Consider the following 14,056-nt stretch of genomic DNA (forward strand, 5'->3'; position numbering starts at 1 on the left):
TAAATAAAAGATTCAAACTACTGAAGGTACTAACTACTGATAGGCATAGTTAGCAAATGAAAGATTTTAATGGAGAACAAACAATGTATTTACCTTAATATCATCACAAGTCATAATATATGTAATTTCAAAACTCCGCCATCTCTCTCCTCACATCCACCACTGCTGGCGGCTCACCTCTAACTGCGCAATGCTACGCGCTGTTCACATCCAGCTGCCGCTGCCCAACACTATAATGGCAGACAACAATGCAAACTAGCCACAGACTGCACACAGCACAGCCAGTGATTGTCATACAGAGCGCTACGTAACGTTGCCAATAAGAAAACAAAACTTGACGTCTAATATGTGCTACACTGGAGACAAATCTGGTGATCGAGCATTCTAAGGCAACATGTCGAGACAGTTGGTAGTAATTGACGGAACGTCATTGAGTAAAACAGAAGTGATTTCTAGCGTTCCCCGAGGTAGTGTTATAGGCCCTTTGCTGTTCCTTATCTATATAAACGATTTGGGAGACAATCTGAGCAGCCGTCTTAGGTTGTTTGCAGATGACGCTGTCGTTTATCGACTAATAAAGTCATCAGAAGATCAAAACAAACTGCAAAACGATTTAGAAAAAATATCTGAATGGTAAGAGAAGTGGCAGTTGACCCTAAATAACGAAAAGTGTGAGGTCATCCACATGAGTGCTAAAAGGAACTCGTTAAACTTGTTACACGATAAATCAGTCTAATCTAAAAGCCATAAATTCATCTAAATACGTAGATATTACAATTATGAACAACTTAAATTGGAAGGAACACACACATAAGACTGCGTTTTATTGGCAGGACACTTAGAAAATGTAACAGACCTACTAAGGAGACTGCCTACACTACGCTTGTCCGTCCTCTTTTAGAATACTGCTGCGCCTTGTGGGATCCTTACTAGATAGGACTGACGGAGTACATCGAAAAAGTTCAAAGAAAGGCAGCACGTTTTGTATTATCACGAAATATGGGAGAGAGTGTCACAGAAATGATACAGGATTTGGGCTGGACATCATTCAGAGAAAGGCGTTTTTCGTTGCGACGGAATCTTCTCACGAAATTCCAGCCACTAACTTTCTCCTCCGAATGCGAAAATATTTTGTTGACGCCGACCTACATAGGGAGGAAAGATCACCACGATAAAATAACGAAAATCAGAGCTTGCACGGAAAGATATAGGTGTTGATTCTTTCCCCGCGCTATACGAGATTGGAATAATGGAGTTGATTCTTTCCCCGCGCTATACGAGATTGGAATAATAGAGAACTGTAAAGGTGGTTCGATGAACCCTCTGCCAGGCACTTAAATGTGATTTGCAGACTATCCATGTAGATGTGGGTGTAGACACTTTGTAGAGCACGTTCCGTTACAAGAACAGAAGAACAGTGCAACAGGTCGAATCAGCAGATGTACAAATTTGCAGTCAGGATGTGTGGGGTAACCAAGAGTGTGCTCCTGCTGTCATGCGAAATCGCACTCCAGACTAAAACTCCAGGTGTAGTTCCAGCGTCCAGCGTCCAGCTTCCTTCTGACCAACACACGGCCATCAGTGGCATCGAGTCAGAACCAGTTTTCATCAGAAAACACAACGGACCTTCACCCTGACATCCAATGAGCTTTTGTTTGACACCACTGAAGTTGCAAATGACAGTGGTTTGGGACCAATGAAGTGCACGCTACATTACGAGTGGCTCGGAGCTGTCCTTGTAGTAACCGATTGGTAACAGCTCGTTGTGTCACTGCGGTGTCAACGGCTGGTCATATAGCTGCCGCAGATGCAGTACGATGCGTCAGAGCCATAAGCCGAAGGTCTTCTCTCCTGTTAGTGCAACTTGGCTGTCTGGAGCCCGGTCTTCTCGCAACTGTACATTCACGTGACCACAGCAGCCAGCAATTATGTGCAGTGGCTGCGTTCGTGATAAGTCTTTCTGCATTATCGAGGAAGGAACACCCAACTTTCCGTGACCCTCAGTGAAGTGTTGGCAATGGTGTCTTTGTTGTCTTAAAGGCGTTCTTGACTAATATGAAATCAGCATGTTCAGTCTGAATTGTAAGTAACGCTTGCGACTATAACAGCGTGTATTTGAAGCAAACCTGATTTGCATCCTCAGAGTGACGCTAGTAGCGTCTGTCTTACGCGATTGGAGCGAAACTTTAATAGACATCATCTTTCAGATGTAGAAACACGCTTACCAACTGTCGTTTATGTCGCACAACGCCTTCTTCGTGCTACGATGTTTTTTCATCTGTGAACTTTGTCCATTGTCAATATTCTCCGAACTGTGGAAATGTGGTATCAAGTAATTCGCGTTCACTATTCAGTACAAGATAATGAAATTACAAAGCGGCAATATCGTCGAGTCACTTGGGGGCTCAACATAAAATAAATGATACAGTTCACAGCAAAAAGTTATTTACAGGTGGCTCGAACACACCAGGCATCGTTGCAGAAGCTATAAGACAGATATCAGTAAATTCGATTTTGTCGACATGGCCGCTTCTGTTCGCTGTCCATATAAAACAGCGTGCTAATGGCTAAACTACTTTCTGACAGGTCACACAGTACGAAACAAGTCGACGGACTCTTCTTGTGTACCGATCCCATGAGCACACAGTTGCCTGCTGCAATAGCTGCTTCGAGGAAAACTGCAAACAATCTAGCACTGGGTTGGGGTTGAGTTGTTAGGGGAAGGAGACCAGACAGCGAGGTCATCCGTCTCATCGGATTAGGGAAGGACGGGGAAGGAAGTCGGTCGTGCCCTTTGGAAGGAACCACCCCGGCGTTTTCCTGGAGCGATTTAGGGAAATCACGGAAAACCTAAATCAGGATGGCCAGACGCGGGATTGAACCGTCGTCCTCTCGAATGCGAGTCCAGTGTCTAACCACTGCGCCACCTCGCTCGGTACTATCTAGCGCTGAACGTCCTAAGATATCTTGCTACATCGTAAGAACTCCATAAATCGATGTTACTGGCGACAGTAAAGTAAGAGGCAATGGTCGCATCAGTTTGCCAAACAGGAGCAACATCTGACACATACTTCAGTATCCCTTCTTCAACATGACAACTACCAACTGCTTGAGCCGAGACAGTGGCAGAGTTGTCAACGTTATGTTGCGACATTAACTCCAGGGAAATTGGGAACTGAGAAAACTAACAGTTTCCAGTCTCAAGCAGAAGATTTTCACCATTAATGGGTGGAGAGCACTCATTTCCATTGCAATAAAATGCCACAATGGATATACACTGTCGTTTGTGAAAAGTGCAACACCGAGAAGGAATTACCCGAAAAGCGCCACGCTTCGTGGATGTGGCGACGGGTGTGCAAGCAATACTCGATACGCTTTGCAGCGAGACGGGGTACACGAGGCCGAGCAGAGCCCTCTCGTGTCGGTCCGACAGGATCGGTGTTGCGCCAAGTGTAGTCGGTGCAGAGCTGTCACACAAAGTGGAAACAATACAGTGAGTGCCAATATGCCTCGTCGACGATAAAAGTGAGCCACATCGGCATGTGAGCGAGTTTGAACGGGGCAGAGTGGTCGGTCTCCGGGAAACGGGGTTGTCATGCCGTGACAGTTCGGCTCACACAGGACATGATATTACAACAAAGATGCGTGTGTAGAAGCAGTGGGTAGAGGAAGGTCGTACGCAGTGACTAGCGGGAACTGGACCACGGAACATGACCACAGCACGAGATGGCCGTCAATTTGTCCGCATGACCATTACGGATCGTACAGCGTCATCCACATTGTTGGTTCGTCACTGGAGCAATGCAACAGGTGTGAACTTGTGTGCATCGATGGTTCATCGCCGTCTGCTGCAGGCTGGACTGGTTGCACGCATACCATTACGTCGGCTTCTATTGTGCAGGAAGCACAAGCTCCTCCGACTGCACTGGGCACATGAACACCGTCACCGAGTTTCTGAGTGGCAACATGTAATCTTTTCTGATGAGTCCCGCTTCAACGTGTCCTACAGTGACGGCCGCATACGTGACCGGCAGTACCGTGGTGAGCCCAACCTGGAGGGCTACGTTATGGAGCGGCACAGCGGACAAACACCATTTGTGATGATTTGGGGTGCCATTGATTACAACAACCGTTTTCGCCTCGTACGTGTTGTGGACACTTTGAACAGCAACAAGTACCTAACGGGGGTTGTGGAGCCTGATGTACTCCCTCTGACTCAGGCAGCTGCACAAGCCACATTTTAACAGGACAATGCCCGGTCATATATTGCGAGGAAGGTACAGGTCTTCTTCGAAGAGCGACAGGTATCATTGCTTCCATGACCTGCACGTTCGCCAGACATGTCGCCCATGGAACGTGTCTGGGATATGGTTGGTCGGCACCTGGTGTATTACGGTCCTCCAGTAACTTGTGTCACGGATTTGTGGGCTCGGATACAAACTGCATGGAGGGAAATCCCTCAGGAACGTATTCAGATCCTTATTGATTCAATGCCACTGCGTACAGCAGCTCTAATTGCAGTGCATGGTGGCCACACGACATACTGAATAGTAGGGCTCAAAGGACATGTACAGATTTGAAAAGGTAATCATTTGTTACTTGCCATGTACCTAATCTGTGGTATTAATTTAATTGAATTCATACGTTTCCTTCTTGGTGTTGCAATTTCCACATACGGTAGAGTAGTTAATACCCTACGCAAATTGCGGTTATTGGTCAGATGAAAAGGTGGTGTTACAGGCTGACGCAAATAAATCACAACACCGAGAACAAGTTTCGTGACACGATAGTTGGTAGGCGTGTGTCGACATATGAAAGATGATGTCGACTCAAATTTCGCTTAAGAGTGGCACTAACAGCACTACGACGATGCAAACAGGTTTTCTTCAGATACACGCTTAACAGTCGTAATCGTTAGTTAACTTTGCGGTTCGACGTGTTGAGTTGATGTTAGTCAAGAATGCCTTTAAAGCGACAAAGACGCCGTTATCAATATCAAACTGAGTTTGAACGAGGTCGTGTAATAGGGCTATGTGATGCTGGATGTTACTTCTGCAATACTGCAGAAAGACTAGCAGGAACATAGCCACTGTAAATGATGGCTGGCAGCGGTGGTCCTAGAAGTGTACTGTCGCAAGAAGATGGGCCTCCGGACGGCCACGTGGCACAACCGAGAGGGTAGACCAGCTTTTTCAGCGTATGGCTCCTGCACGTCGTCCCTCATGCAACAGTTGGCACCACAATCACACAGTGAAGTTACAAATCTGTTACATCAAGGACAGCTCCGAACCAGACACCCTGTAGCATGATTTGCACTGACTCCAAACTACCACCGCTTGGGACTTTAGTGGTGTCAAGCAAGAGCTCGTTGTAGGGCTGGGTGCAGATCTGTTGTGTTTTCTGATGAAAGCTGGTGCTGCTTCGGGGTGTCGGTTAGAAGGAGGCCAGTTTAGGGCCAGCAACCATCCTGTCTGCATGCTGGACACAAAGACTTACAACTGGAGTTGTGCTGTAAGGTGCGACTTCGCATATTAGAGCAGGAGCCCTCTCGTGGTTATCCCACGCACCCTGATTACAAATTTGTACGTCAGTCTGGTGAATCTACCCGTTGCTCCCATTCATGAATAGCATTACAAGGCATGTTTTCCAACAGGATAACGCTCGTCCACATATTTTTGTAATCCTGTATGTTCTACAAAGTGTCGTCATGTTACCTTCGCCTGTTCGATCAGTAGATCTTCCTGCAATTAAGTACATACGGACATCATCGGCTGACAATTCCAGCGTCATGCACAAACGGCATTAACCGTCCCTCCAATGACCGACCAAGTGTAACAGCCATGGAACTAAAGCCTGCAAGGTGTCCTACAGCACCTGCACGATACAATACATGCACTTTTGAATGCTTACATTCAACAGTCTAGCGGTTACACGGTTTATTAATGTTCCAGAATTTCACATTTAGAATGGCTTATCTCGAGCTTACATTAACCTGTGATCCCACGGTGTTACTCAGTTAAATATTATTGATTGGCGACTCCATAGACTGCTGTGTGCACAACGACCACATGATAAATAAAACTACAAGGAAGTTCAGCATTGGCTGTAATTTTGTTGATTTATTAACAGCAAAATCGATTTTCGATCACATAATGATCATCTTCAGTGCTGGAAGTTTAACATTTCACATAGCGATCAGTGAATAAGAAACAAAAGACCACAAGTACACCTGAGTATAAACCAGCTGTTGGTAAGAACATACCTTTAGCGTACAAATTAAAACTCGTAGGCACTTGTGTCTAGTTATTAGCAGTAACAGAAGCTATGAAACAATCACAGTAAACAGCGGCTTCACCAGGAGAGTATGCCAGCCCAGAGTGGTACAACTCAGTACATGCAAAGCAGGTTGATATAGCCTTAAAAGACAGCTGTAGGATTGTTACAGGCTGCCTAAAGCCAACCCTCATAGACAAAGTTCAATGACTCGTTGGGATTGCTCCACGTGACATCAGAAGAGAGGTCGCCGCTAACATCGAGAGGCATAAATCACATACAGTGACCTCACACCCACATCAGCCTGCCAAGCCAAGACTGAAGTCTGGGAAGAGATTCCTAACAACTTCACAGCCCTTAGAAGGATCAGCTGCGGCTACCCGACTCACCAATTGGAGAGAAAGATGCCAACACCTGTCAAACTGCCGCCGGGACATGTGGAGAAGTGGGTCATCTGGCAGTCCTTGAACAGACTACGGACCGAAGTCGCAAGATAGAGGGACAATCTCCTTAAATGGAACTTCCAACTGCCAACTGCCAACACAACACTGTGCGAATTGAACTGCAGACAACCCGGCATCTCTTAAAATATAACTCATGCTCAACCAGCGGTAGCACGAAGGACTTGGCGTCTGCAGCACCCAATGCTATCAAAGTTACCCAATTCTGGGCGAATACTGTATAGTTTTCTTTGTATGTATTCTATATGTGTTCATTTTAGTGTACCTGTGACACGAATAAAGAAAGATAGCTTCTATTACCATGTCTAGTTACACCAGTGCCCACGAGCTTTAATTTCTACGCTAAAGTTATGTTCTTACCAACAGCTGGTTTATACTCAGGTGTATTTGTGGTCTTTTCCTATTCACTGATCGCTATGTGAAATGTTGAACTTCCAGCACTGAAGATGATCATTATGTGATCAAAAATCGATTTTGCTGTTAATAGATCATCAAAATTACGGCCAAATCTGACCTTCCTTCTAATTTTATTTTCAGTTAAATATGTTACCTAGACTAACGTATTTCGGAAGTTTCAGTGCTCTACTTCTACCATTTTTTTGGTGCTGCGATTTTTTTCCGTGACTGTAGTTTCTGGTGCACTAGGTAAGGTATAACAGCTAGCAGAACACTAAGTGATGTTCTCAAAATTGTTGACTTCTCATTTTGATTAGCTCTAAGTTGTTTGAAGAATTCTGAAAATGTAAATTTTTGAATCTTACCTGATTGGTACTTTAACCCGATTAGTTAGTGGTAAAAGCTTAACAGTGAATGGCTACGTTCAGTTTCTTTATATACGTGATAAAATTAAATGATTCATGTACTTCGCCATTCTCGGGAAAGATACAGATGAAAACTTCCTGGCAGATTAAAACTGTGTGCCCGACCGAGACTCGAACTCGGGCACACAGTTTTAATCTGCCAGGAAGTTTCATATCAGCGCACACTCCGCTGCAGAGTGAAAATTTCATTCAAGATACAGATGTATTTTCACCCTTAGAGGCAACGGCTTCTTTGTTCCTGTACTGATGACACTCACTTGTGTAGACTGGAAGTTAGTTAAATGACAATCGTGATCTTTCTCCTGATGGCAAAGTAGATCTTCCTCCTGCTATCCTGTGCAGATTCTACTAACCTGTCATTTATTTCTTGCAGGCTCTAGAACTGAAGGATGCTCCGGGTACGCTGTATCCATTACAGGGTGACGTTAGCAGCGAGGAGAGTATTCTATGCGCCTTCAAATGGATCAAAGAGAATTTAGGAGGAGTCGATGTCCTTATCAACAACGCCGGCGTTTGCAGAGAGAGTCTTCCGTCAAGTAAGTGAGCCACAGTTCGCTTCCATTCAAGCAAGAACCACGACACGTCATGTTACGACAAAGAACATGGAAAGAGGTTTGAGGTTTATGTGGACAGGTAGTAAAGCACGGACAGATATTGTGCTGAAAAGACTTCTTATAAGCTTTCTGTTTCTCTCTTGCCACGGCTGAATGTCTTATTCATCTCGTGTAATACAAACTGCATGTAGCATAAGAAGCAAAGCTCCCACAAAATATTGACACACTTTTTGATAAAGAATTGTTCAGTTCACAGACTGTAAAATGCTCAGTTAATGTCGAAAGAGGAAAAGAGGCAGCAGGTGCAACAGTTAAAGGGATCGTAAGGTGCCTTGAAAAAATTGCGAAAGCAAGCAACTAGTCTAACATGTTCACAGGTGGCAGATGAGGCAGTGCGATGACGAAATAACACAGACAGTACATAGTGATAAGCCAGATCGTGAGGCCAGTTGCACATCACATAACCAAAGCAAATCAATAGCCTTGGGTGTGCACAGGCTGGCAATTGAGGCAGTGCCATTTTGATACAGAAACACGCTGCTGAGACAAGCGATAGGACACGTAGCTATTGTTCAGAGCTCGCGGAATTTGAACGAAAAGTAAGCACGAGGAATTCCGCAGTTGGCACACAGACACACACAAGCGACGTAATAATTGGACATGGGACGGTGGTAAAGATCGAACCAAAGCCGGAGACAGGGCAGTCCCATAAGCTGTCATCTATGCTATAACAACTGACAATGAATGTATCTGGCAGCCCGCTTGAATATGCGGGATCAACGGCCTGCTCGGCTAACTTCAAAGCTTATTATTTTGGAGACAGCGCAAAGCATTGTATCCGTTTCATAACACCCTTGAAAGCTTTTCAGACTGTTTCTGACTACTCTGTATCCCGTATTCATGATGCAGAATGAAATAAAAGTCCAGGTACTAGTGACTTAGCTCCTGCCGAATACTAATTAAGTGCAAACGGCAGCCAGCTCAAAAAAATTCATTGTGACTACTTCTGGAACGAAAAGGTTGTAGTTCTTGATTTTTTGTAACGCCGCTGTTAATAAATAGCTAGAATTATATTTACCTTTAACAATCATAAAGACATCAAAGAAGGAGGAGATTACATAAGAACACGAAACGATCCAATTTCACAGTGGTAATGCCCAACTGCAAGAATCTTTGGCAGCGAATCTGCCACCTTCTTGGAAAGGATCAAGATCCCTTACCCATCGCACAGTCCACATGTGACCTCCTTCATCTTTTACACGTTATAACCCATGAAAGACAGTTCCCAGCGTCCGCGATTTGATAACATTTTGAGTTGAAGAAGTAGATACAACAATTTTTCCGAATTCTTTCAACGAGGATTACGGAATAAGCTTCAACAATGATGCTCAGTCACTACAATTTAAATTATGACTGTGCTGAGTAGCTTCATTATGTACAGGGCCTTTGATGCATAAGCATTTCGAAAGATGAGTCAGTTAACACGGTTTTAATACAGTCCTCGTCCTTCGGTTTGTTGCTGACTGATCGTGGTGGCATACTCTGTTCCCAGCTGGACAGACAGCCGAGTGGAAGCGCATACTGGACGTCAACGTGCTGGGGCTGTCCATCTGCACCAGGGAGGCCGTCCAGAGCATGCTGGACAGGGGTGTTGACGACGGCTTCATCATCCACATATGCAGGTGCGCTTCAAAGCGTTTATAGCGATACTTTTCTTGAGACTGTATATAGGTGTTCTTCAGAATACAGCCATTCAGCACGTGACAGTCAGTGAAGATGTTGTATTAGGCTTCTGGGAATCCGATAAACATCGACATCCGTTACTTCATTAGAATGATTGTGTCTGGTGACCTGAAGACTACCCCACGCTTGAATTCTGCATTCAAACCTGCGGAAGCTCTGACATGGAGACTTTACGGAGAAAGTAATAAGGTTCTTGATCCTTCTTGGATTACAGTATTCTTCTTCATCGTGTACCGAATATATGTTTCAATGTACAACAATGAGTTTGGTTCGGAATTCTTCTGCGCCGTGCCCACTAAATACACTGATGGCCAAAAGAGACACTCTTTTCAATTTATTCTATGTTCTTTATTTATCGAAGAAGGTAAGGGTCGTACTAGATACACAGGCAATTCTCAGGGACTGGTGGAGCTTTTTGTAAGTTATGGTTTTCGTGGCTGGTCCATTGAATTAGGATTCCTCCAGCGAATTACATACCAAAATTTATCTCTTCCGCAACTAGCATCATGTGATAATTTCACCATAGATCGCTTGGGACACACAGTCATACACTGATCAGCCAAAACATTATGACAATTGTCCACCGTGACGTTCTATGCCGCCAGGTTGCTTTACGGGCGCATGACACGGTAACAAATGTATTGGGGATCAACATAGCGAAGATATGGGCTGCAGATGGGGAAATCCATTGAGATAAGCGACTTTGGAAAAGGGCAGATTATTATTACGCAGAGTTTGTAAACGAGTATCTCGAGAACGGTGAAGCGGCTGAAATGTTCACACGCTGTTGTCGTCAGCATCTACAGAAAGAGGCGGAAGGACAGTGAGTCTACCACTAGGCACTAAATGGTTGGGCGCCGACGATTCTTCACAGAACTTAGGGTTCGGAGGCTTGTCTGCTCTGTAAAATAGAATAGATGGTGACCTGTAGCATCTCTGCGGAAAGAGCACGATTCGGGTGCACGCACATGTTCACCGTATATTGTCGAACATGGAGCTCCGCAGCAAACCACCCATTCATGTTCACATGTTGACGCTACGTCATCGTCAGTTACGATTGCAGTGGGCACGGAACTATAGTGGTTTGAGCGTGGATCAATGGAAACGTATAGCATTGGTGGCCGGGAGACCCCTCACGGGGCGGTACGGCCGCCGCTCCTCAAGTTCCTTAACGCCACTACGGTGACTTGCGAGTGAATGAGGATGAAATGATGATCAAAGACACATAACAGCCAGTCATCTCGAGGCAGAGAAAATCCCTGACCCCGCCGGGAATAGAACCCGGGACCCCGTGCGCGGGAAGCGAGAACGCTACCGCAAACCACGAGCCGCGGACGGTTCTTCAGATGAATCTCATTTTTGCTACACTAGCTCGCTGTTCATCTGCCCAAACGCCACCTTCGATGTGAACGGCGGATCGAAACGTGCAGCGCGACACGGACGCAGGCTGGTGGGAACAACATTGTGCTATGGGAAACATTCTCCTGCGCTGCGCGCTGACAGCAGCAAACCACTTGCATCCCTTCATGCTTGATGTCTTCCCCAGTCAACTTCTATCAGTAAAATAACCCGTGTCTGGGGGCCGGATCCGTGTTGGTTTGAGGAGCACTGTACTCAGTTCACGTTAATGTCTCGGCGACCAAATTCGCCTGATGTAAATCATGTGGAGCCCATCTGGGTCACTATTGGGCGCTATCACCGCGTACGCAAATCACCGACGCGTTATTTACTCGAATTACAGGTCCTGTGCGTAAACAAGCTACTAAGCAGGAGGTCATAACGTTTTGACTCATCAGTGTATATACCAAGGGACGAAGGCGTAATGGTGGATGGCTGTATGGCGAAGTCGAAATGCTAGTCCGACTAATTATTCTTGAGTGCTTCTTCAGTGGCTGCGATCAACAAGTTGGCATTATAGAAGACACTGAATGTCTTCAGGCAAGCGCTGTTACGATATAACAGGTATTCGTATCGGTGGCTGCTTCATTTAGATCACTTGATCCCAATGACGATGTTACATATAATAATAAGTTGAAACATTCTTGTTTTGCTTTATGTTCCTTCATGATGTCACGTTATGTAGTTTCGTCATCCGTTAAGCGCAGTGACCTCCTTTCACGTCATTAAGAGAAATGACTCATTACTTCCTGATTTTCTAAACTGACCAGATTTCTCTGATTTCTGAATGATTTATTTATTTCTGAAATATGTCTTGTTACTGCGGCATGTAAACAAATACATTCTGTGTTTACACACTGCATGCCAGAACTGATGCAAAGTAAGCATAGGGCATTTGTTGTGAAATAAATCTCCAGGATTGTTGAAGTCTATCTTTAAGACAATGATGTTCTCGGTGTGAACCAACGTTTTATTTTGATGATATCTTTTCAAAATCAATAACGAACCTTATTTTGTATAGTGGTGGTAATATTTTTAGGATTCTCAAGGAATAATCTTCATAGATTACTTGGAAAAAGGTAGAAACGTAACCGGACCCTGTTATGCTTCAGTATTGGATCGTTTGAAACTTCTGATGGCTGCAAAAAGACCTAGGTTCGCACACAATAGTGCAAACGGAAGTGTTAGTTCTGCAAGTTTCGCAGGAGAGCTTCTGTGATTTGGAAGGTAGGAGACGAGGTACTGCCCGATGTAAAGCTGTAAGACGGAGCGTGAATCATGCTAGCGTTGCTCAGTTGGTAGAGAACTTGCCCGCGAAAGGTCAAGGACTCGAGTTCGAGCCTCGGTTCGGCACACAGTTTCAATCTGCCAGGAAGTTTCACAACAGCGCACACTCGGTTGCTGAATGGAAATCTCATTCTGGACGCAAAAAGTGCTGTTTCAGCAGAATAATGTGCCATCCCACACATCAGCGGTAACTATGGCAACAGAGAGTGAATTTATATCTGAATTAGTTCATCATTCACCTTATTCACCAGGCTTAATCCCCAAGTTACTTCTTCTTGTTCCCTAACTTGAAACTTTGGCTCACTGGAGGAAATTCTCATCAAATGGAGGAGTGATAGTTGCATTTAATGAGTGTTTCGCAGAGTTTGACAGAACTTATTTCTGTGATGGGATGAAAAGGCTGGAAGATCGCTGGAGCAAGCGTGTATCCTCCACAGTACAAAATGTCGACAAGTAAGTTGAGTTGTTTAAGAAGCACACTTTTTCCTTTTTTTTACGAGAGTTATTAAAACATCCTCATATTACAAAACAGTTTAAAATCTATTGTGGCACAAATCCTAATTTGACTCTAACATAATGTGCACTGGGTTAAAATTACACTTGAAAATTTGCAATTAATTTTTCTTTGTTGAATTTACATCTGTCATTTTCACTTAATGATTAACACCAGCTGTAATCATTATCGGTAATTTGCCGCTGTTATTGTCGTTGTTGGAGGTGGTGGCGGCGGCGGGGGTTGCGGCGCCGGTGGTAGGAGTGTGTGTATGCGTGTGTGTGTGTGTGTGTGTGTGTGTGTGTGTGTGTGTGTGTGTGTGTGTCGTGTGAACCGTAGCTTTATTTGTATTTAATGGAAAGTGTAACAACTGCGCAGTTTATAAAAGATCCGCTGCGATAATATTTTGTTATTACTGGGCGTTTTCGTTACTCGAATTCCATTCAACGTTTCATGTTTGGAAAACTTCTAGAAGTTCTTGTACTTGTGCGTGTATTACGGAAGACTGTTTTATTTAACCAAAAGTTAGCTTTCGGTTAGTTTTACTAACGAACATGAAAACTGACCCTTGGTTCGACAGTCTACATAAGACAATTTACAGCAAGAAAAAAAATTTGGTGCATTATATCCTGTTTTCCCCAATGAAGGAATAGTTACAACGGAATCACTTCCGCTTCCTTTTAAAATACAGCGTCTGTGAAAGTAACTTTGTGTCACCACATACAATTCTCATACATCTACAGAAGCAGGAAAGTCCGTATTGCCCGAGACGGCGTTGTGGATAAAGATGCCGGAGGTGTGGATTTCAGACCGCCGACCACCGATCTCCATGAAAATATCCTGTGGTTTGTTGGTTTACTTTAAGTACCAAGCCAGAATGATTCCTTCAAACTCACCGCTGATTTCATAACACAGTCCTTGTTAAATTGAACTAGTGTTCTCTCCCTTGTAACAGCGATGTCTATGGGACATTAAAACTTCTTTCTTTTAGAAAGGTGTCATCTGACGCATGACAGATGGTTTCAT

The 14,056-nt window shown here is 44.4% G+C and overlaps 1 protein-coding gene across 1 annotated transcript in view; it reads left to right on the plus strand.

Moving 5' to 3' along the window:
* The window catches only part of LOC126144568 (dehydrogenase/reductase SDR family member 11-like), a 59,458-nt gene that overhangs the window by 11,272 nt on the left and 34,130 nt on the right, over positions 1-14,056 (plus strand). Inside the window, exons 2-3 of the mRNA XM_049915499.1 lie at positions 7,929-8,091; positions 9,662-9,791. Coding sequence (XP_049771456.1) covers positions 7,929-8,091; positions 9,662-9,791 — 293 coding nt within the window. The remainder of the gene's footprint in view (positions 1-7,928; positions 8,092-9,661; positions 9,792-14,056) is intronic.

The sequence above is a fragment of the Schistocerca cancellata genome, chromosome 2 (genome assembly GCF_023864275.1).
Source record: "Schistocerca cancellata isolate TAMUIC-IGC-003103 chromosome 2, iqSchCanc2.1, whole genome shotgun sequence".
Classification (NCBI taxonomy): Eukaryota; Metazoa; Arthropoda; class Insecta; order Orthoptera; family Acrididae; genus Schistocerca; species Schistocerca cancellata.